The sequence below is a fragment of the Schistosoma mansoni genome, chromosome 1 (genome assembly GCF_000237925.1).
Source record: "Schistosoma mansoni strain Puerto Rico chromosome 1, complete genome".
Classification (NCBI taxonomy): Eukaryota; Metazoa; Platyhelminthes; class Trematoda; order Strigeidida; family Schistosomatidae; genus Schistosoma; species Schistosoma mansoni.
This window is the reverse complement of record NC_031495.1, coordinates 56629720-56654229: the sequence shown is the minus strand read 5'-3', so window position 1 is coordinate 56654229 and position 24510 is coordinate 56629720. Positions and strand designations below refer to the sequence as shown.

General features: G+C 32.0%; 1 protein-coding gene across 1 annotated transcript; it reads right to left on the bottom strand.

Annotated features, from left to right (window-relative positions):
• Window positions 1-10622: 10622 nt before the first annotated feature.
• Smp_197010 (hypothetical protein) lies at window positions 10623-10724 on the bottom strand (the record flags this gene model as incomplete). The annotated part of the gene is made up of 1 exon (XM_018794948.1): window positions 10623-10724. One exon carries the CDS (start codon window positions 10722-10724, stop codon window positions 10623-10625), a length of 102 nt encoding a protein of 33 aa, XP_018649309.1.
• Window positions 10725-24510: the final 13786 nt, after the last annotated feature.

The following is a 24510-nucleotide window of genomic DNA, read 5'->3' as shown; positions in this document are numbered from 1 at the left end:
CTCTCTTTCTCTCTCTTGTAATAGTAACGTCTCTTTTCAGTGAAACAAACTCATAGTTTACCGAATGGATATTGGAATTATCAAAGTTTGATAGAATTCAGGGAATTATAATAAATAAATCATAATTTAGCAATATCCTAATATTGGAACCACTATGAGGAACGAAAGTCTTTTTTCATTCTAGAAGAGTGGACATTACGGACAAGTTATTACACGGAATGAGACAGTGTGTATTTGAAATAAACTATGTTTATAAACCATTAGTGAATTCAGGTCTTTGAACTATTATATGAAAATAATTGATCAATCACCCAATTACTACGATTTTACTAGAAATATAAAACATACCCCACAATTGATCGGTTTTTACACATTCAATCAGTCGTAAATATCTCAGTTCTATAGGAGGTCAGTAGCTGTCCATATGGCCTAGTGATAGGTTCTCAGATCGTGAAACTTGACAAAGTGAGTCTAAATCCCACAAGTATCAATGATTTCTCCCAGATTCTTGGTATACCTTAATGAAGAGTATCAAGGAGCATGTAACAGTGGTCCAAGGGTTTGTGTCGATTACTTCCAGCTACCTTACAACATTTGGCTTGTGAAATATTGGTCACACTCACTTTTAAAGCTTTCAAAAGAGCCAAATACTAAGGATAGACTACAATGAATTAGTTGCACATTAAAAAATTACACAATAAGCTTGTCACAAATCCACGAAGCAGTTAAACATCTAAAAAATCAGGTATCTTAAACAAAACATCAGCTAAATATTATTAATAGAAGACAAAAAGATTATAGGGGTGTTTTAACTTAATAATGGAAATATGTTGTTAAATTTTTACTGAAAACATTTCTAACTGTACTAGGTTATACAAAACAGCTTCTTCATGATTTTCTGCTCAACAATTAACTGTGCACATTTAGTCTAAGGAGATTTCCACTATCAAAACAATTTTTTATTACTAGAACAGAATGCTGGTGAGGATTGTTGAATTTTTCACACTGTTCATCACACACTGATCTTATATAGAAAACTGTTGGAAATCGCTGAGTACCTTACGGCTCTTTTTTTTTGTAGTACGGAACTTTCTGGTAGCGCTCACCTACGACTCCTGGGGAGAATCGGACCCAGAACTTCAGTGACATTTATTGGAGAACACATAGAGATCAAATATTAGAAATTTGCCCAAAATGTTTAACACAAACTACAACACAGATCATATACAGGAGTTGGGGGTCGCTAAAAACTACAGTTTGGAGCTAAGAGTTATCTTTTTCAGACTTTCCCATCCCTACAAACGAATAGTTTACATGTTATTTGTCACAAGAAGTTTGGAATATTCAACCTTTCAAAACCAGCTTTTCATCCATTATTAAGAAATATCTAAGTTGATTACTTTCACAAAGCCATTTGAATAATAATTATTTTCAATTCCATTTCAATATATGAACAAGTCGCTAATCGATTTTATTCAATATATGAGAGTAAATTCTTCAAAACTCCAGAAGGATAATACTTTTTCAAAGAATATCTTGAAAATGTATTCAAATAAGTGGTCTAGGAAAGTTATCCATTAAAGATTTTATTAATAATTTCACCTGTAAGAAATTATTATATACTTGAGACATTTTTCCAGCATCAGACCCAACATTATACTATGGTAAAGGATGAAATATTTATTCCTATCGACTCTATCTTACCAGGACGAATTTGTGTTATTCACTTGAATGAATAATGTCAAGTAGTTTCCAATCGTAAATGTTAAAATAATCGAATTATATGGAATCTAGTTGAGATATTTGTGCATAAATCAACAATATACAAGATAATAACACTCACCTGTCCCAAATTTTAGGCAGAAACAAAAAAATTGAAAAACTTATTCTGAATTAGTTACTTATTAATTCAATTATTGTGTCTTCCTAGTATAAACACTTCCTGGCTATATTTCATTTCATGAGAATAATTATCCACAGTTATATTATGGGGAAATAGTGAATCATTTTGTTAAAAGCTTTAAGTTAATTTATGAAACTTTTAATAAAGGCAGAATTTAGCGCCTACTATCATTTTACGTGGGACTAATGATTAGAAATGACTTGAATAGTGAAGTTTACCCATGAGAGATAATATTTATGCAACCCTTCATCCATTGTCTGAGATGGATAACTGTTTTATATCCGAAACGGATTGAACTCCACTGGCCACGGCTTCCCACTAGAACCTCAGGAAATCTATCTTGAATGTGCATTGCTGAGGAGTCCCAAACTAGTACGAAGCTTCCAGGTTTTCAATGGTGGTCTAGCTTAGGTCGACTCGTCAATTCAACTGTTAAAATACTACAGTCTCCACAAATCTCTATGCATATATTTTATGTATATTGGTTATTCCATACATGTCTACATAATTTAATACCCATCTGTTAATCACTAATGCATTTACCTCAAGTCAAGTAGTCTAATTTCCTGTCAAAACTGGCCACTATAATAGAATATTCGCATCATTTAGTGTTGTGTGTAAAATGAAATGACAATGCATCTTTGTTTGTTCTGTACAGTTTTAGTATACAAGATATATATGGATCAAGTTACAAATAGTGAATTAACCAGTATAACTCCAATCCCTACTATTGTCTTTTATCTAACAGATTGATCTATCATGAATATCCAGTATTTTCATTTCTGTGGTCGTCTGTGATTAGGGTTCGGCATTCTGAAAAACTTTGACTTATTATTCTTATTGGTCAGTTTTTATTCTTTTAGTGCTGTATTCAGAAAGGGGAATATTTAAATTAAACTTTTTTTCTAGAGTAAAGTTAATGGTAACTCCACTTGGAGCCCCTTTGGTTACCCGAAAAAATTCAAAGAGTCCACTGATTCTAATCAATTATGAGTACTCAAGTATAAAACCAAATGATATGTGTATTATAGATTTTACAGTTTATGTATAAGTAAATATTGGTGGAGATTCATAGAATGTAACTAAATATTTTTTAAGTTCATAGTTCCATCTATTGCTCGACGATAATATTAATAATGATTACACTTTGCATAAACATAACTGGAATTATCAAAGAAATTTCAATCGATCATTGATTTATCGAATTTTTAGTTAGTGGATAGATTTAAAATAATATGTTCCTTTGAATTGACCTTGTAGGACGAGACGTGCGTCCTGGATTCCACTACTAGCCACTATCCGTCTTTGCTTACAATGCTTGTGACTTCAGGCAATATCGAAGCAATACGCACAGTATGCACATGTGCCAATAAGAGACTGATCAGTTGCAGTCCTAAACATCAATGTGAATATTCAAACAAACAATACTAAGTGAACTTGTTCCTCTTTGTTAGTGGAATTCGGTTATTTTTTTCTAACAGAAAATTAGCGTCAACCTGAACCTTATGTTAGCTAGTTTTCAGGCTATTTCTTTTCTACTTGATTGACCGACTACTGTTTAAATAATCTTTGATAATTTGTTTCTGTATATCAGGCCTCATTGTCGTAATCAAAACTTATCATGGTAATTGTACATTATTACTTACTAATGAAAAATAAAACTCATGAAATGAGAATTTACATTCTAAGCTGATTATATATCTACACTTTTATCATTAGGAATAACCAGTTTTAAAGATTAGAATTAGATATATTGACAGATTAATTGACGGAAGACAGATATCATCGTTTGTTCGAGACCTCATTGGTGGCTTTTGAGCCAACATCATATTCTCATTCAAAACTGTCTTTACTCAACCTATATAAAAATAAGCTAATCTAGTCACTTTTTTAAGCACAGATAGTAAATTTTAAACGACCAATATGTATATGAATTATTTTGGTCGGTGTTGAAGGTCTTATATATGCTGGGAAAATATGTTAGATATTCAGACTATCAGGGATGACTTATAACACTTCTTAATCTAAATCCAATAGAAACAATTATAGAGAGTTTGATAATAACTTCTATTCATATGTACAATTTTATTAATGAAATCATTCTTCTAAAATCAACTTATTTACGAACCTCATCAGTACATCTAAAGTTTATTTAGTGCAAATTATTTAAATGAGCCAAAAGTTATTGGACTCCTGTAATAAGCCAAGTTGAGCAAATGATTCAGCTACTTAGATATTAAATTTAAAATCCTTCACACTAGTGTTTTCTAGCTAATAAAAACTGTAAGATTTCATCACTGATGATCTTTTCTTTCTGTTGAATCATCTTTATAGTAAACAAAAATGGGTACTTATGAATTTTCATTGAATTTTTACCACTTATTTTTTCCATTTCATTCCGATTTCTAGCAATTAAAATTCTGTTTTATGTAGACGATTTTGAGATCTTCGTATATTTCGAAGACCGTCAACTGGTTTGAATTTAACAAAAAAAGAAATTTCTATAAAGAGTCTCAAACTAATAACAACAGTACAATTTCGCCCTAATTTGAACGGCTGTCCAGTTAATATTAGTTTATAATGAAATAATCGCCGAGAAAATCTCACTTTATTCTATAACAATTAAACTGACTACTAGTAGTATAAATATTCTTGGGAAAGTTGAGTCAAATACTTAACTGTAAATAATAAATGACTATTAAACAACAATATCACTATAAACTGGTCTTAACTGTAATTTAGTGAAAGTAAGTGAATAATATGAGAGAATAAACAGTTTTCTTGTGTTTGTCAGTTTTTATGCTAAATGTTTAACAACACAATATGATTATCGAATTATTACCTATACTGAAATACTTTATATAGTTGAGATCATGAGTCAATTGAAGCTAGACCACCATGGAAAACCTGAAAGTACTGGACGGACGTTTCGTTCTATTGTGGGACTCCTCAGAAGTGCGCATCCACGATCCCACCACGCCAGATTCAAACCCAGGACCTAACCACTAGACCACTGAGCCGGCTGGCATCGAACGGTGTTAATGTCTAACTTCAACCAATCCACGAAATTGAGCAACTATTCACCAATGTCTTCAGTGAGTTGATATCTCCCAACATACCTGGTTGAACTTCACTGGTTACTGCTTCTCACTAGAACTCCAGGAAATACCTGACTGTATCCAGTTACTAAGTGAGCATATGATTATTATCGGAAGGGGGTTTTGTGCAGATTTTATTAATGTGTTCAACCAGGTCTGTTGGGAGATATCAACTCACTGAAGACATTGGTGAATGGTTGCTCAATTTCGTGGATTGATTGGAGTTAGACATAAACACTATCGAATGCCGGCCTGCTCAGTGGTCTATCGGTTAAGTGCTCTGGTGCGAGACTGGTAGGTCCTCGGTTCGAATCTCGTGAGGCGAGATCGTGGGTGCGCACTGCTAAGGAGTCCTACAATAGGACGAAACGGTCGTCCAGTGCTTCCAGGTTTTCCATGGTGATCTAGCTTCAATTGACTCAAGATCTCAACTATATAAAATTACTAAAATCTCCACAAAACCCCCTTCTGATATATTGAAATATATTTACAGTGATAGGAAAGTAAATTTTGTTTTTTAGCTGAACCATAATTTTATCATTCATAATCATTGGTCACTGGTTTTTTTCCGGTAATAAATTGAAGCTGTGTGTCTATACTCATGTCTCTGATTTTCATCACCAGGGTATGTTTGTCTTAAATTATCCCACTAAATACAAACAATCACATTGTAAAAAACATCGAAAATAGAGTGATGAATTTTACATAGAGGCAGAAAGTATAGTAAGTATTTATGATTGGTTAAAATGAAAGAAAAATTTATTTTCTTGCTTCCTCATCCTTCAGGATAGTAAGATTTATATATCAAGATACGATTTTGGTGAATAATGTATGAGATTTAAAACAGTGTCTTATAGTCTAGATAAGTTTGGAGACTGGTTTGATTTATAGGTTGTATTTCTTGATAAAACTCCTCCTGGAGTCTTTTTAGGGTCACTCCCTCTCCCATGCCTGTAAAAAAGAATATTGCTAAACAACGTTAACCTGAAAATCGTTTGTCACTGAGTGATCTCAGCTGGGGTGCTTTTGAAAACCTGAAAGTACTGAACAACTTTTCTGTAACATTATAGAACGTCTTTACGGTGCTTATCTACAAGCCCAACATTGACCGAACCCAGAACCTTCTAATATTTAAGCATCCGGTCCGAGACCTGAGGGGTAATATGTTCGATCTCTCGTGGTTTCATCTGTGTAGACCGTTGATAAATCTCACACTAAAAAGAAGCATCTGTCTACTGCTTTCTGGTTTTTGATGACACACGAACTGAGATCAATCCGTGACGAATACAACCGACAAATTGATACTTCCTAATAATATTGAGTGTAACTATTGCTAAGAAATTAGGATTTGAGTTAAAAAGCACCTCTTTATCACAATTAAATTTATAACAATTCTTCAAAGTCAATTACTACATGACAAAACTATGTTTTAATTCATTCATTTTATATTCTAATCAGCAAATAATACACGTGGAATAACGTTATAGGTATTTTAGTGGGTTCTTAAAAATTTTGGACTATTTACTAAAACTTTTCATCAAGAACTGACAGTCGTTAAACAAATATTTACAATTAAGAGGCATCTGTTTTGTGTTATTTTAAGGTCTCACAGATGTGTTCACTCATGACGACGTAAAAAATCAAACTCAAGACTTTCGGATTTCCGAAGGACTATGATACAACTGCAATATCCAGTCAGTATCTGATTTTTCATACTTTCTGTGTCATGTTACTGTAATATGCCACTGAGAAGTTTCAGGATAGGACATATCAACTACTCTATTTCCCTCAATTTATAAATATTTTATAGCTAATGTCAATTCCGTGTGAAGACTACCTTGGAACGATAAAAACATCTCACAATACCACAAGGATTTCCTCCATATTAATAAATCAGTGAAAGTGTTGAAGCTTTAACTAAAATTATTTATTAATATTTATTTAATTGTTAAACAGTTTCTATCAGTAGTCGGAATCCATGAAAATCAAAGACAACGTTTATCTCTGTTCAAGACTGGTTCACAGAACAAGAGCAACAGATCTTTTGGTTCAATATTTACAATAACAAAACAAAGGTCGAAATATAAGTTTAAGACAATTAATCAGTTCATTATAGAAAATAAGCCCGGCTACATACATGGAAATATTAATAGCTGGAGTTGGAAAAGTATTTAAAATCAATATTCTTTTAGCAAGTTGATAAATAAACTATAATAATGCACAATACTTTTAAAAGTCTTTAGCTTAAGACACACTCTAGAGAACTTTAGGGGAAAATGAATATTTCACTAATCAATGACTAAGTTAAGCAATGCAAAAATACAACTACACATAATACTTGTTTATGTATCTAAGATCAAGATGAGATAAAATTGTATTTGATAAGTAATAAATAATCTCATATAGTAAATGATTTCACCATAAAGATGCTAGTTTTTGTTCGGATGACTAAGATTTCTGGCTTAATGCTTTATTTGTATTAATGAATAAAGATCAGTAAATTTGACAATTAAGTTCAGTGTATGTTAGTGGATTTTTCCAGTTGCTTAATAGCTAATGTACAGTGCTAGTGTGTCATGTTTTGCTTAGTGATTAATGTAAATGAGAAAAATTCGGTAAATACTATGCTTTCAACTAATCATATGGAATCTAAAGATTATTATGTATATATCTTGGGAACAGATCTCTAAAATATCAACAGCTATTTTAAAACTTATCAGGGTTATCAAATATATAAACGATATGACAATATACTCTCCATCTTATTCATCAAAACATCTTAGTAGGTACATTTTATCAATATATCATTCCTCATCTTCTTCTATCTTATATTTGAATGTCAATATATTTTTTAAAAAATCAGTCACAAGTGGACTTCAATTTATCCTTTGTGGCTCCCAATCTGACTATAATTAGATCGTATGAATGATTACTGTCGAAATATACATTCTGACTATTCTCGTATATAATTATCAACTTAACTCGCGTTAATGCATAATGGAATTAAATAAGTCAAATACATGAATGGATTTCGAATACGTATGGTTTGTACAATCGTTGATCGGAATAGATAACCAGAGAAACGGAGCAAAGGAAGTGAAGATGCTGGAGAGAGAGAGAGGCGAAGCCAAATAACGTGCAATGAAGAAGGCGTGTAAGCTGACCCGATATTTAATCAAACGTTAATCCAATACTTATAACCACACAAAAATAAGCTACAAACATGTAATGAATAAGATAAGATGTACACACACATACGTTCATATAAAAACAGTTATGATTGATAAGTGAATAATTAACAAGATCAAAACATAGCTTCAGGAGAATGGATAAATTAGTTTGTCCAAAAGTTAGAATAAGCTATATAGGCTCGACATAGGACCAGCTACCACATATCATTGAAATTAAATCTATATTCTGGAAATAATCCTAAATAAAAAACCAATCTTATTCATCATGTTCATTTTAAGTGCAACTGATTGTTGAATCTTATCGTTGTCCTCTTTTTTAATAATTAATTATCGTACTTTAATATGCAATTTGATGTTTAATATCTACCTTCTATTCTTTTGTCATGTATCACCCCTATCAATACGTTTATAGTATAATTGTTCTATTCATTCTCTTTAACCATAATATGATAACATTAAGAAAGAAAAAAAAACAAACATTCTTCATTCACAGCTTCTAAGTGCATATACATTTAATAAAGTGCAAATTGTTCATCATTACTCCTTTATTTATTTAGTCAAATCATAATCATATAAAAATGTACTAAATCTAGTAAGTTATTATGATAGTTCATACTATCAATGTCTGGGGGATTAAGCAATTTTAAATCGAGTTTTATTCTCTGAACTGAATGGTTTGATTATGAAGCATTCATTGTTCATCTGAACATCATCATCATCAGTGAAAACTTCAGGTAGAAGTGATATGTTCGAATATGATGATTAAATAGTCTTTAGCTTTACAATCAAATATTCTTAAATTGCTATTATACCATCATCAGTAATTTTAGTAAACGGTTGGTAAACATTTGTGATGAAATAATTAGTTAGAAATTTATTAAACCTAAAGAACAGTGATGAACTTCCTTTTAATACCCAGCTAATAATTCCCAAATAGAACAGAAACTCGTATTTCAAGAGCTACAATCCATTTCTACAAAACATTTCCATCACCTTTTAGTCTAAAATAATCCTTTATTCAGACTCTAAAGTTGATTACCATCTAAATATCCCAAAAAAGAAAAGATTTTCAATCCTTTATCATGATAAAATAGATTTCATTTTTGTGTTTTCTTATCATTGAAACATTTACAGGGAAATAGATTTTGTATGCTGATGTTAGAATCGAATTATAGGAAAGCCATTCTTCTTGGTTATATGTTATCAAGATAATATAAATCAACATAAATAAAAAAAAGATCAACACATTCATCGTATAGTTAACTACAAAGTGAAAATGCACAAGTTCAAGAAAGATTTGGTGCCCAATTGGTTGAACTACTTAGTTCTAAGTTTGCAATTAGTCTAAAAATGTCAGAATAATAAGTTGGATCATATCTTGCCATAAATAATCAGTCATCATATACGAACGTATAAAAACTAAAAGACTGTAAGACATATATTGAACTGTAATATCAATGATCAACTTACCCATTTCTCATACAAATATATATTTTTACATCAAAACAGTCCACTATGAGAGATTACAATGAATTGAACAACTCAAATAGCGTAGTTTACGATTAATTTTGTAAGAGCTTACGTTTTATAAAACTGTCTTAAGAAATCCTTGTTGACTGTTGTATTCAAAAAACTGTACTCTATTCAATACCCGCATTCTGTTTTAAAATAACCAAGGGATTTATTTATACAAATATTCAGTGGCTGCATTCAACATAACATTATTAAGGTATGTGGGAAGAAATAAATTTTCGGGTAATCTGTATTACCAAGAGAGTAAAGGGTGACCTATAGCATACTATTTATTCTTCTGTATGCACTGAATTATATGAATTATAGTTCACTAAATCAAGTGAAGAGTGGATGAAACAGTGGTTCTGTATGATCTGGGTACCATATTAACAAGGCCAAATCTACTTATAGACTATAGATTACGCACATTCTATCGAATGGGAATGAGTAATACAGCTGAGGTTTCACTCTTTTTTTTCTTTTGGAATGGTAATATCCCCATAGCTCATCCAAACTGCTCCTAGGTTCTAAACTACCGATTCACATGTTCACACTTACTTCACTATATGTTGATATTTTTACATATAAGCTTGGATAAAGAATCTTATGAAATATTTCCGATCACAAATTATCGTTACCAAATAAATTAATAATAATAATAACAATACATCTTCTTAATAAAGTATCAGCTATATAGTTATTTAGTTTACCCATTAATGACTTACTTTTCGTAGGACGTGTTTGCTTACGACGAGAAGTCATTGTAAAATTGAACAGTTAAATAGTACAACAATGGTTTTAAATTATTAATTTACACAAGTTTAGTTTGTCTCAGAAAATGTGGGAAGTAAGCACTACAGCAGAAACAAAAAGTAGATTAGGGTGAGTAAATAAGCAATCAAATCAGAAAAAAGAATATCATGAAATAATTAATAGACGTTTCAAATCTGCCGATTCTATTGCTCCGTCTATTACTCCTTCCATTTTTTTTGTTTCCTCTCCACTTCCCCCACTATTCATTTCTTCTCTTCTCACCTGTGATAGGGAGATGAAATAAACTTAAAAAAAATAAACAGATAAATTAATAACACACAAAAATACACACTTGCAAAACTGTATTCTTAACAATCAATATTACTATTAGGAAAAATAAAAAAGCACTCAATAACCTGGTGCTAAGTCAATAATCTAATTGTTTTCAAGAGTTAATTGAAGAAAATTCACGTTGTCCTGTTTCTTCTTCCTTTCTTTAGAAAAAAAAAAGAATAATTCGTCAGATAGTTATGCCCACTTTAAAGTGGGCTGCACAGATTGGTAATACTTATTTTTTGAAAAGGAAGAAGGGTTAGGAAAATCCTAACTACTTAGAATACTTATATGTTGTTTGCATGTGTGTTTGTTCGTGTGTGAATATTTGCTACATGTAAACATGTTATGTACTCACATACACACATGTTTAGTATGATATATCCATCCGTTTACTAAATGATTACAGTTACAGATCATGTGTATTCATTTCTGACGTTGGTAAATCAATGGTAAGGAGAATAAAATTACACGTGATTACTAATTCTCCCCTTTCAAGAATAGAACATTGGTGGCCGATGTGAGCACATTTCAATGAAAATGAAAATACAATCGTGGATGTGTGCATAATTTAATGTAAATATAGATATGTCTGTATAATGAAGGTTCATTCTATCACAGAATACAATGAAAGTTTAGGCATTCTCTTGAGTACGAATAAATAATATTCATTTATCCATTGTCAGGTGTTATGGATATCTGCCTATCTCTTCTATTATTATTATTATTGTTATTATTATTATCAGTACTACAATGAATATTGAAAATCTCACTGGTCATACAAATACATGAGTACATACACGTTTATGCATGTACTGAAATTACTAACTTTGGAGATTACAAATATGAAGTCAAGTACACAGTTTATAGTTTATAGGAAACGCCCAGTTTGCAAAATTGACACTAAAAAAGTAATGTAATCGTGCGTACGATGAACTAAGTTATGTCTTAGAAAAGAGGAAAAATATTTCAGAAAAATCAATTTATGTTATGCTTAAAAACAAAATATATATTCTCATGTACCGATGACTACCTGAATAAATGTGGGTGAATATAAGTCTTTCGTAATAATCTACTTAATATAAATTACCGATAATTTCAAGGATAATGGTAAAAATATTGAGTAAAACACTTATTCTATAAATTAACATCTCGAACCATCAGATAGGATAGTTTACAACTGATTGATCACTGAGTGATGACCAATGCCATATACGTCGACTCCGTCTTAGGGCCAACCGGATTTTATTAATGAAGTTGTATTGTGGACACTAGTCTAAGTGACTCGGCATCGCGTGCGCTGTGTTGAGATGTTTGGTGGTATTCAACAGGAAATACTGGACTTAGGTTCCGTGTTGTTTGGCACTCATTAGTAAAGTGTACGCGGAATGGAATCCCTCAGGGAGCGTCAGTTACATCAAAATTACAGATATCCCTTACCGGTGAGTGCCAAACACTACGAAATATCTCTAACAATCACTTTACATCTCAAAACAGAATATTGAATAAATTTAGAGACACCTGGAATATAATGTTCATTCTGAAATTTATTGTTAGAATCTTGGTCTGTTCATTAACATATCAGTATCAATGTGCTGTTTCACTAACGTCATCTACTAAACGAAAACTAATCATATACTATAACCAGTATGGTGATTTGAGTCATTATCATTCTCTAAATAGCATCATAGTAAAATTCCACTGTAGTTTGATGTTATATAGTTGGAGTTAACCAAACCGAATAGCATAGTGATAAGAACTCTGATCACAGTATTCTATGGATTATTATTTTCTAATTCCTAAAAACTAAGTTCTTATCAACAATCGTCCATTTAAACCTCGAAGCACTGGACGGCCGTTCCGTCCTATTGTGGGACTCCACATCACTGTGCACCCACGATCCCGTCTCGCGATATTCGAACCCAGGACCTACCAGTCTCACGCCAGAGCACTTAACCGATAGACCAGTGGGCCTTTTTCAAAATCTCTTTTCTATTTCATCTAACAATATAATACTGTAACACACTGAGATATTAAAGGTTTTGGTTTAATAATACCCAGTTAAAATGTTGTATACTTTGAAGTTAATATATGTTGTTTTCATGACCAACCGTGTTTACATTAGAGCACAATCAGATACATTATTTTATGCACTAATAAATTGTCCACAATGATTTAGCAACAAGTTATATTACTAGCCAATAAAGTTTACTACAAGTTGAAACATTTAATAGTGGTAAGACCGAATAAAATTCCTCAGAGAAGTCTCCAGAAACTTGTAAAAATCTGAAAAAAACTTCATTCAGTCGGTATCCAGCGGAAAATTCTCAATGTTTTAGAAAACCAACGAATTTCGTTTCCCTTAATAACTGAATGATTATTGATTTTTAAACTAATTTTGGCATATTTCCAGTAGCTTCTGGAAAATCAAGGCTTTATATACCTTTACTTTTTGTACTCAAACACTGTGCATTTAATCATCAAAACCCTACACATTGAAATGATCAAAAAGTATTCAAAATGATTTAATGAGAGAAAAAGTCTCTAAAGAACCTTTGATCGGATATTAAACTCTTGGATTAGGCCTTAAAAGTAACCTACTGTAGATCACTAGTATTTCCGAATTTTCTGAATGTCAGTTCTACTATTTGTCGTGTATTGTTATCATCATCACTAAAACCATTTTCAACCTAACAGTGAGATATTAATGATTGCCCAACTCCAATTCCACTTGGTTAACATTAAGTTTACACTGATATAGGTTACTAAATATCTTAAGATATATATTTTATTGAAGGTTTATGAATTTTAAATGATCGCTTCTAAAATTGATTTTTATTCCGTAAGATTTAAGTAACTGAATGAATAAACATCACCTTAGATTAGTCATATTATTTAATGATTAGTCTCAGGAAATCAGTTCTTAGTCTTAATAAAAAAGTAATACGAAATATTAAAATCAAATGAACCGAAAGTTAAAACAACTTTCAACTGTAAAGACCACAACGGAATTAACATGACTTGAACAGTGATTATGAGGGTGATCAACTAGATTTTACTACGTCTTGGATCAAATTTCTTTTAAACTGACATCTTTATAAATAAATACCTTATCTAAATATGGAATGCTTGTTGGATTTCTCAGTATATGTCCTATATTGAACCTATAAGATTGGTTCAAATTTATTTATGTCTACATTTTTGTTAATATAGTTTTACTACTTCTAAGTAGCATCTACCTGCTATGTAAATTTCTTTTAATGGGTTCATGAATATGAGAGTCTATAGAGATTTATTTATTTTTAATGTAAATGAACTGTAATCTCTATTCGTCTGTGATATATCTATCCTCAAATCCCTACCGAAAAGTTGTTGAGCCACTGAAGATCAAATGTACTTGCCAAAATAAACTTAATTCTAATTTTGAATAAATTGAGAATTGGGTAGATTGTTATAAATAAATTAATATATTTGTAATATCCCAGTGCGTAGAAAAATTGGATTTTCTAACGTTTCGTGACTCAGTGTAAGCCAATTCTTCTCTCAATAAGTTATTACTACAGACAGTAGGAGTTGATATAACGGTTGATGCATTATGCTGAATTAAGGAGTTCTAATTTCAGCTGACTGGTAACAAGAGGTTCAGCATTCTAATGCCCTCTTTCAACTGAAAAAAAGTCAAATATGTGATCCATATGTTATGGAAAGTTGTGTCATTACGGATAGCCCTAAATTTCAATACTGATTTCTGAAGAATATTCTGATATAAAATAAAATATGTAAAAACTAAGCAGCTTTCATAAAAAACCAAGATAAATAATCAACGTCTGGAAAGCATCGTACTTAAGATTTTCTAAAGGGTGACTTGTCAATCATTATCTCATTTCCATCTAAAGAAGTAAATAAGTCTAACTGAGCTGAATAAATGTCATTCATTAATCAGGTTTTTGAAGCTCATTGTATTCTTGATCGTTAAAATCCAATCATTTTCTATCATTTCTATCAGTGGTATATTATTTAAGAAGATATCTACTTAATAATTTTTTGCACAGATGTAGATAAATATTCCTTCCAACGTCTCTTTCTAATTTCCCCTTCAGCTGGAAGCTGGTTTGTCCTCTCCCATAAAACGCTGATGCTGATAGTATCCGGCTAGTAAATGTTGAGAATTTTGCATAGACAACCTCCTTGACGATGGTTGTGGTAGTTCTCCACGTTTCAGCTCCGTACAGTAGAACTGTCTAGGCGTTCGTATTGAAGATTCTGACTTTGAAATTAGTTGACAGTTGTTTTGAGTTCCATATGTCCCTCAGTTGTAGAAATGCTGTCCTTCCTTTAACAATCTTCGCCTTTACATCTGCATTCGATTCTCCTTATTTATCAATAATGCTTCCCAGGTACGTGAATGATTTCACCTCTTCGCAGGACTTTAAGTTTCATTAAATATCAATAACCATTGACACCGACCTTTAGATTATTTGGGTTTACTGGGGTTTTCATTATAGTTTCTGGTGAACAATTCCATCTGTATTCATTTAGAAAATCTTTTCTGGATACACTTCAATCGACTAATGTCATTGTCAGTTTGCTTAAACTTGACATTTTTGATGACTGGTAAAAACAAAAACGTATTTTAAGGCTTTATATCATTGCATAACTAATATTTTAAAAATTCCCACATATATTTCAGCATAGACAACGAACTAGTGCCTTAATTTATTGGTTATCTAGTATTTCGTCATTTGAATGGTAAAACGAATTAGCAACCAGTTTTATCTCTACTTATAACATCTAATGTTATAATAGGCAATCAATGTAACTCACAGTGAGGATAACAACTACTTGTCATCTCTAAAACTTTTACGTTTGTCTTATCATCTGATAATATGAATTCATTTCACCCACAAGTAGAAATTAACCTATATGTTTATCATAGTAACTATTAAATATACCATGAAGAAACCAGTAATTTTAAAAGTAAAATATTAAATTCGAAGTAACTAGTTTAAGGGATTTATTTAATAAAATTTCATTATTGTAAGAGGAAGGATACCTAAGTGGTTGTCTAAAGAGATTTAACTTCAAATCATTCATGGGGTTTAAACTGAAGGAGTTATACAATCACATTACTTGTTTATAAGATTGACTGGTAATAAGTGCCGATTAAGTTATACTTTAGTGAAAAAATCTATAGTATCGTTTCTTTTTTAAAAATATCTAAGGGTATCTACTAGGAATAGTTAAAAATGTAGAAATTAATTATTTTTATATCTTTAAATAATATCATTGACAGTGTCAAACGAGATAAAGCACCATCCAAAACAAGATAGAAAGGATACTGTTTATTTAGAAACGCAACGAAAATGGATATTAGTCCATTTAAAAGTGTATGGTATTGTATACTCGACATACATCTTGATCTATGTTCCTTACCATCTCAAGGCACTGACTCATATGGTTTTCTAGAAGTAAACCTATGACATTGTAATACCCAACTTTCCTTTACTTTCACATGCTATTCAATAAAGTGATTAATTTCCTACTTATTCTAGCCAGTTTGAGTTGAAAACGTCAACTAAACAAGTACAATCGTAAAAGCTCACGTTCCAAAATAAAAACATTTCTTGAATGATTATATACATTATACTGAATCACACACTTTCGAACCTCAGCAGTATTCATAGCCTTCAGAAGTCATGATCATTCAATCCCGAACTTGATTATGAAGTATCTGTCTTTAAATGTTTTTCATAATTTAAGAAGTACGATAAAAAACTAATGTTTTTAGAATAACTTGAAGAAGACTTATATTTCGTTTCTAGTCAAGAATAATAAATAGGCGTTTTTTAAGGATAGGTGCAAAAACAACTGTCTATCTCCGTCACATATATCTTTACAAACAATGTATTATTGTGAACAGAGAGTTGGTAGTGAATTTCTCAACGAGATCCCTTTAAAACAAAACGATTTTGAAGTACAGTCTTCTGAAATAATTATAGTTTGTTAAGTGTATTTCGATTTAAAAGCCTGACTTGTTGGTTAATTCATTGTCTACCTGGTATATTAGATGATACATTACAACCATTAAGATTTTCGTATTCATTAAGTTAACTATAGTTCTATTTCTTCTAAACTTTCACTGTACGATGTCTGTTTGTATAACACTGTTAAATTGATTGTTACGAATGGTTACTGATAGGTTTTCTGTCTGCTTAATATAAGTTTATTCAATTCATAGGAATAACTGAACATTTCAACGCTTGTCAACCTCATTTAACACCTTACTTGACATCGACAATTCTTCAAAACTGTGAATATATTCACTTTTATTAGTTCCAACAAAATGAGAAACAAAGATCTAAAATCTACTCCACCTTCTAATATTAGAAATTTTCAGTCTTATATATCCACTTATCGATCAAATTTTTTTCCTTTAACTCTGTCATCAATATCCTTCAGACGTTATTTCTACAAATATCCATAAAGAAATTACTTCATTTAAATCTATTTAATTAAGAAAGTTGTAATTTAATCAAAAATCTATATTTCAGAAGGGGTTTTGTGGAGATTTCAGTATTTTCATAGTTGAAATCATGATTCAATTGAAGCTGGATCACGATGGAAAACCTGGAAGCACTAGACTTATGATTTCAACTATGAAAATACTAAAATCTCCACAAAACACCTTCTGATAACATTCATATGCTCACTGGTGACTGACTTCAAGAGATATTTCCTGCAGTTCTGGTGAGAAGCAGTAACCAGTCAAGTTCAACCACGTCTCTTGGGAGATATCAACTCATTGAAGACACTTGGTGAATGGTTACTCAATTTCGTGGATTGGTTGAAGTTAGACATTAACACAGTTGGATGCTGGCCGGCTCAATGGTCTAGTGATTAAGTGCTCGCGCGCGAGGATGATAGGTGCTGGGTTCAAATCTCGTGAGGTGGGATGGTGAATGCACACTGCTGAGGAGTTAGTCCCACAATAGGACGAGTTGGCCGTCCAGTGCTTCCAAGTTTTCCATGGTGATCTAGCTTCAATTGACTCATGATTTCAACTATGAAAAAAATCTATATGATAAATAATATTGTTTATAATTATTTCAATATATGATGTTACATATATGATATCAAAAGTTTATTGAGATAAATGAATGAGATAAAATGAATTCTGTTAGAATCTTTATTCTTGTTCTCTCTTCATAATGAGTAAGAGAACGATGTGTATGTAAAGAAAAATTATTTCTCTGTCTCTTTTTTTTCTTTTCAATCAAAAACAATCAATCATATGATGTAAGAAAATTATTAAAAAAATTTTTTTTTTCTTTTTAATTTTCACTTCACATGTCAATTAATTTTTTAAAGTCATTTGATTAAAATCTAATTGGATCAACAAATTCTATTGATTCATCTGTTGATGTATTACTTTTAGATGATTTCTTTTCATATTCTATATCACTAAGACAATTTGATGATATAACCGTTTCATTTTCTTCAGATATACGATTAGTATTTTTAATTCCATATGAGAAATATATTAATAAACCTAAATGAAAAAAAAAGGAAAACAATTTTAAACAGAGAAAAATCCAAGCAGATTAATGTACAATAAATGAAATATAAAGTGATATTTTATTTTCAGAAAGGGTTTTGTGGAGATTACAGTGATTTCACAGTTGAAATTATGAGTCAATTGAAACTAGACCACCATCGAAAACTTGGAAGCACTGGACGGCCGTTTCGTTCTATTGTGGGACTGACTCCTCAGCAGTGCGCATTCACGATCCCGCCTTGCTAGATTCCAACTCAGGATCTATCAGTCTCGCGCGCGAGCACTTAATCACTAGACCACTGAGCCGGCCAGCATCCAACTGTGTTAATGTCTAACTTCAACCAATCCACGAAATTGAGTAACCATTCACCAAGTGTCTTCAGTGAGTTGATATCTCCCAACAGACCTGGTTGAACTCCACTGATTACTTCTTCTCACTAGAACTCTAGGAAATATCTCTTGAAGTCAGTCACTAGTGAGCATATGAGTGTTATCAGAAGGTGTTTTGTGGAGATTTCAGTAATTTCACAGCTGAAATCATGATTCAATTGAAGCTGGATCACCATGGTGAAAGAATTACTGAATAAAATGGTTTTTCTTTACTTAATATTTTTGATGTAATAGATTTTTATATATAAATAATTTGTAGATGGTTTACGTCAATTGAATAATTTGACTAATTCAATATTATTCTGTAAATTAATTTTAGATGAATACAATTTTAATAAAGAATCAGATGATCAGTAATTTGTTCATATGTAGGTATTATAATCATAAACATTATATGCTAACTGTTAAATTTACGTTTTAGTAACTATGGATAAAATGAGCAACTCATATACTTCATATATCACCTAATCTAATTATTTTCACTATAAAAGAAAGTCTAACTATCCAATTAACATGGCAATTTTTTCACAACCATACCACAAAGATATATACAAACTAAGTGATTAATTCATAGTTGATAGCATGAGTCAATTGAAGCTAGATCACCAGAGAAAACCTGGAAGCATTGAACGGCCGTTTTGTCTTATTGTGGGACTCCTCAGTGATTAATTCACATTATAAATATCAAATTTTATATACTCATTCACATGCACATGTGTGTACACACAGCAGAGAATCACCCATGACCTGAATGTCATAACATTAACATGATCAAATCTACTGATGTATAGTAAATATTCTATGTGATTTGTTTTCTATGCTAATTCAATTTCTATGATTTTGAAAATTTCGCCTATTCTTTGAACAATTGACTTATTGCTATGTTTGAAGCGATTACAATTTCACCTTGTCTGCGAATGGAGTAAAGACTTGTGACCAAAGACCAATAATCCAGCTCATCTGATGAGTCCCAGGCCCGCTAACTAGAGAGAGAAGACGAAGTTCAAACGGGGAATAAATATATTCCTCAAATAGCCAGAGACACAAGCGATCACAACAGGCACAAATTAAACGTATATATGCAACATAAGACTGTCCTTGGGAAGCATTACAAAATAGCATGCTAAAAGACACAATTGACCAATAGCATTTAAAATTTTCCCAAGTAGGAACTACGACATGAAGGTGAAAAGAGAGCTTTTGGCGCGAAAACAAAGAAATTCAAAATTTCAGAATAAAATTACAAAAATAAGATATTCATCAAGTTAGGTTTGGGGATCTAACATCTCCAGCACTAATGCTAAGTCTCGAAGCACCATAAATTTAACTTTTAATTCGTTGCATTATCACAAATATATCATAGTTTTACTAATATAAGGTGGCCACCATATTTTTCTTTTTTTTGAAAATATAAAGTCAAGCCTTCGAAACGATACTTATAGTGGAACGATAATGATTATACATTAACGTTAACTTCATCATTTCTATGCTTTGGGCTATTTACAAACAAAACAATAGAAAACATAATCTGTGGAATATAAACAATAGATTATTTATCTCATTTGTTTGGGAGTAACTTTCGTTATGAAGTGATATCCACTAGACAATTGTTTCATCATAGTTTTAGACAGTCTATGAGATCGAACTTAGAAAGCTTCAAGTTTTACCACAAACAAGATAACTACAGATCAATGAACCAGAATCTAACTGTAATCATTGGTAACTTCAGCTGATCTATATTTATCACCATTATCAACCTGAAAACAACATGTGATGTATTTGTGGCGTAAAATAATGCCAGAAGTAAAAATTAAGCATATTTTGTGGAAAACTTATATATATATAATAATTATTGCATCGAAAATTATATTTGTAAATGCTAGTCTATACGATCCAGCAAACCCTCTAATGGAACAGTTAATGGCAAAAGAAATCTTTGCAATTTTATGGTAACTTTTATCGATGCTATTGTTGGAAGTACTACTGTACAAAAGTATTATCATGCTACTAGTTACTGAGCAGTTTAAAGCTAAAACGCTTATGAATTTACTTACAATAAATCATCTTCCTTTAATCCATAAAATGAATGGTTTATGTATAGAAAATTGGTTCTCCAAATATTATTAGTTGTTCTTTCTGAACAAAAATCTACTAAAGAGACTAACTATAGAAAGCACACAGTCGACGTCCTCAACACTGAGGTTTGTGGCGATTAGTGATTGTCAGTGATATCACAGATTAATTGAAGTTGGACATCCATTAGAAGACAGGAATTATTGGAGAACCATTTCTTTCTAATATGAGGCTCCTCATCAGTGCCCATCCACCATGTGCTCACCGGTAATTAATTCCGGGAGGTAATTCCAAAATTCTATTATGAATTTGTGACTAGTACAATTCAAATGCACCAGGTGTCAGACAGCTTCGTATTAAACACAATCATGAGTTGCTTGAAGCTAGATATGCAAACTTGCTCAACAGTCCAGAGTTTAAGTGTTCAAATGTGACCAAAGGTCCCGGGCCTTATTCCCTCTTGCAGGGTCGTAGATGCTCTCTGCTGGGGAGTCCCACACTAGGATGAAACATCATCCAGAGCTTATTGGATCCCAATAGATATTTAACTTGAGTCAGTTCCTGATGTTAATAATGATCAAAATCAATCTGCATTTTAATCCTTATGATAAAACCCAATATACTATGACGTTTTCATTAATACATTGTTTTTATAAATTCAAAAAGAGAAGCAACTTACCGAATAACATCCAAATACCATAACGAACCCAACTAAACCATGAAATCTGAGAAAGAAGTAGTAGATTTAACGTTAATGTCAAACAAGGAAGCCATGGAACCAATGGAATCTGAAAAGTAAGTCCGAGAATACCATTCAACTAATGATTATTTCTGATATATAAATAATAAATATTGCGTTATTCAATAAATCAGATAGTGGTGTCAGATGGCTCTTAACTTAACCAAACACTGTGCAACATGGTCGAGTGACAATCTTACATTATTTACAAACAAACTACATGTATATACCTTTTATTTGAGCTCAAAACATAATTATGAATAAGGATACATATACTACAAATTTTGATCTAACCATAGAATCCAATAGTCGTAACTTGTAAATGTATAGAATATACAACGTCAAAGATGCCAATGTATTGTTTATTATCCCATGTGCTAGATGTCAGATAAAACTAGACAAGGAGATAGAATTAAACTCAGATGTTACTGTAATATTAATAATAATATATGCCATTGAGAACTGGTAATTTTTAAGAACAATAGATATTAATAATGTAACTTTTAACTAATCTGATGACTCTTTAATACTTTGTCAAACATGAAATTTTGGCCATATCAATTGTCTTATTTTCATATTTAAATGTTTCATATTACCGCAACAAATAGTTAAAAACCAGATGGGTACATAAAAAGTGGGTTCTGTTTATTAATTCATGAGTACTTATATGTGTACTTGAAATTGCTTAGAAAAAAGACAAATCGTCTGTTGAATACTGAAAAAAGATCACATCTGAATTTCCGGAAACTAATTACTGTTCATTGATACTGGAGCCAGATATTGTTGATCACACTTAAAACTATACACAAAAGTAGTTGTTTTCAAAAAAATTTATGCTGCATAATATACTCAAATACCTAATAAAATGTTACACTTGTTCTTAGAATTAAAATTTTCAACTAGGGAAGCTATATTTAATGTAATAGTTGTGTAAAATGAATTTATTATATATGGTTGGAATCATGAGTCAATTGAAGTTAGACCACCATGGAAAACCTAGAGGCATTGGACGGCCGTTTCGTCCTATTGTTGAGCTGACTCCTCAGCAGTGCTCATCCACAATCCCGCCTCACGAGGTTCGAACCCAGCACCTAACCACTAGACTACTGAGCCGGCCAGCATCCAACGGTGTCAATGTCTAACTTCAACCAATCCACGAAATTGAGTAACCACTCACCAATGTCTTCAATGAGTTGATATCTCACAACAGACCTGGTTGAACTCCACTGGTTACTGCTTCTCACTAGAACTGCAGGAAATATCTCTTGAAGTCAATCACTACTGTTCTCACTAGTGAGCTTCAATTGACTAATGATTTCAACTACATATAAAAAATTACTAAATATCTCCATAAACATTCCCCAAAAATCAATTAGTTTAATGAATTCTTAATGCGGTTGATTTAGGATCCTGTCAATTCCCATCTTAATTACAGACAATTCTAATCTAAATAAGAATACTCGGTTTTCATTTTATGTAATAACCACAAAAATCATGTTCATTAATCCATTATTATTTATAACTCAACAACTTAACTCAAGTCACGAAAATATATTTAACCAAAATCTCGCTATTTATTCATAACTCATAAGGATCAATTTTTTCTGTCAAATTCAGTTTCACGTTCATACCACGGTTATACAATAATGGTTTAACAAGTATTGTGGTGTGGGTTACTTATATCCACATAAGTAATATATAATGATGGTCGGGCATAGAATGTATTTCAGAAGAAGATCGATCACGAAAGAACGGGAACGAAAGGCAATTGGTATGAAAATGCATGAACAACAATAATCGGAGACGGTGGACTGACATTTGCGGAAGGAACGGTCAAGATTGAGACAATTGATTGATAGTTTGCAAATGAACTGATTACTGTATGGTTGTCAGATTTTACTCAGATAGTCTGTAATTTTCCGTGTCAAATACATTCTATTGTCACAATTGATTGATCACTGGGTGGTGATCAATGTTATGCGTGTCAAGTCCTTCTTAGTGCTGATCGAATGCTATCGATCAAGTTGCAATGTGGCCACTAGTCTAAGTGGATCGACACTGCATGCACTATGTTGAGATAAGATGGTGGTTGGAGGTGGTCAACAGGAAACCCTGGACCCGGGTTTCGTGCTACTTGGCACTCGTCAGCAAGGTGCACCTGTAATCTTGAGGGAACTGGTGCTCCCTGACATTCTATTGTCACCACTCGTCTTCTTGTTCACTACAGTATCACACCTTACCATGTGTCGAATCTTCTTCATTAGACGAATTATGAAAATGTAGATTAAAAATAAGAAATTATTACCATAATAGATGTATATTGATAAACACTCATTTTTCATTTAAAATAATTTTTTAATATGTCTGCATCATTAGAACTACTATAAATGGTTGTCATGTTGATATTCAATGTAAACGAGAACACGAGATTGATTTGACTATTCAGTTTTAATTTGAATAAACATCAGAGTGACAAAAAAGTTAATATTTTGTTTGACAAATCGATATTAGTTCTCGTACAAAATCACAAACAATTGTCAACCAACACCAAGATCAGAATTTTCAATACAAATGTCAAGACAGTTCTACTGTATGGGGCGGAGATGTGGAGAATTACTAAAGCCATCATCCAGAAGATACAAGTATTTATTAACAGTTGTCTACGCAAGATACTTCGGATCCGATGGCCAGACACTATCAGCAACAAGTTACTGTGGGAGACAACAAACCAAATTCCAGCGGAGGAAGGAACCAGGAAGAAGCGGTGGAAGTGGATAGGACACACTTTGAGGAAATCACCCAACTGCGTCACAAGACAAGTCCTCACATGGAATCCTGAAGGCCAAAGGAGAAGAGTAAGACCAAAGAACATATTAAGCCGAGAAATGGAGACAGACATGAGAAGAATGAACTAAAACTGGATAGAACTAGAAAGGAAAGCCCAGGACAGAGTGGGTTGGAGA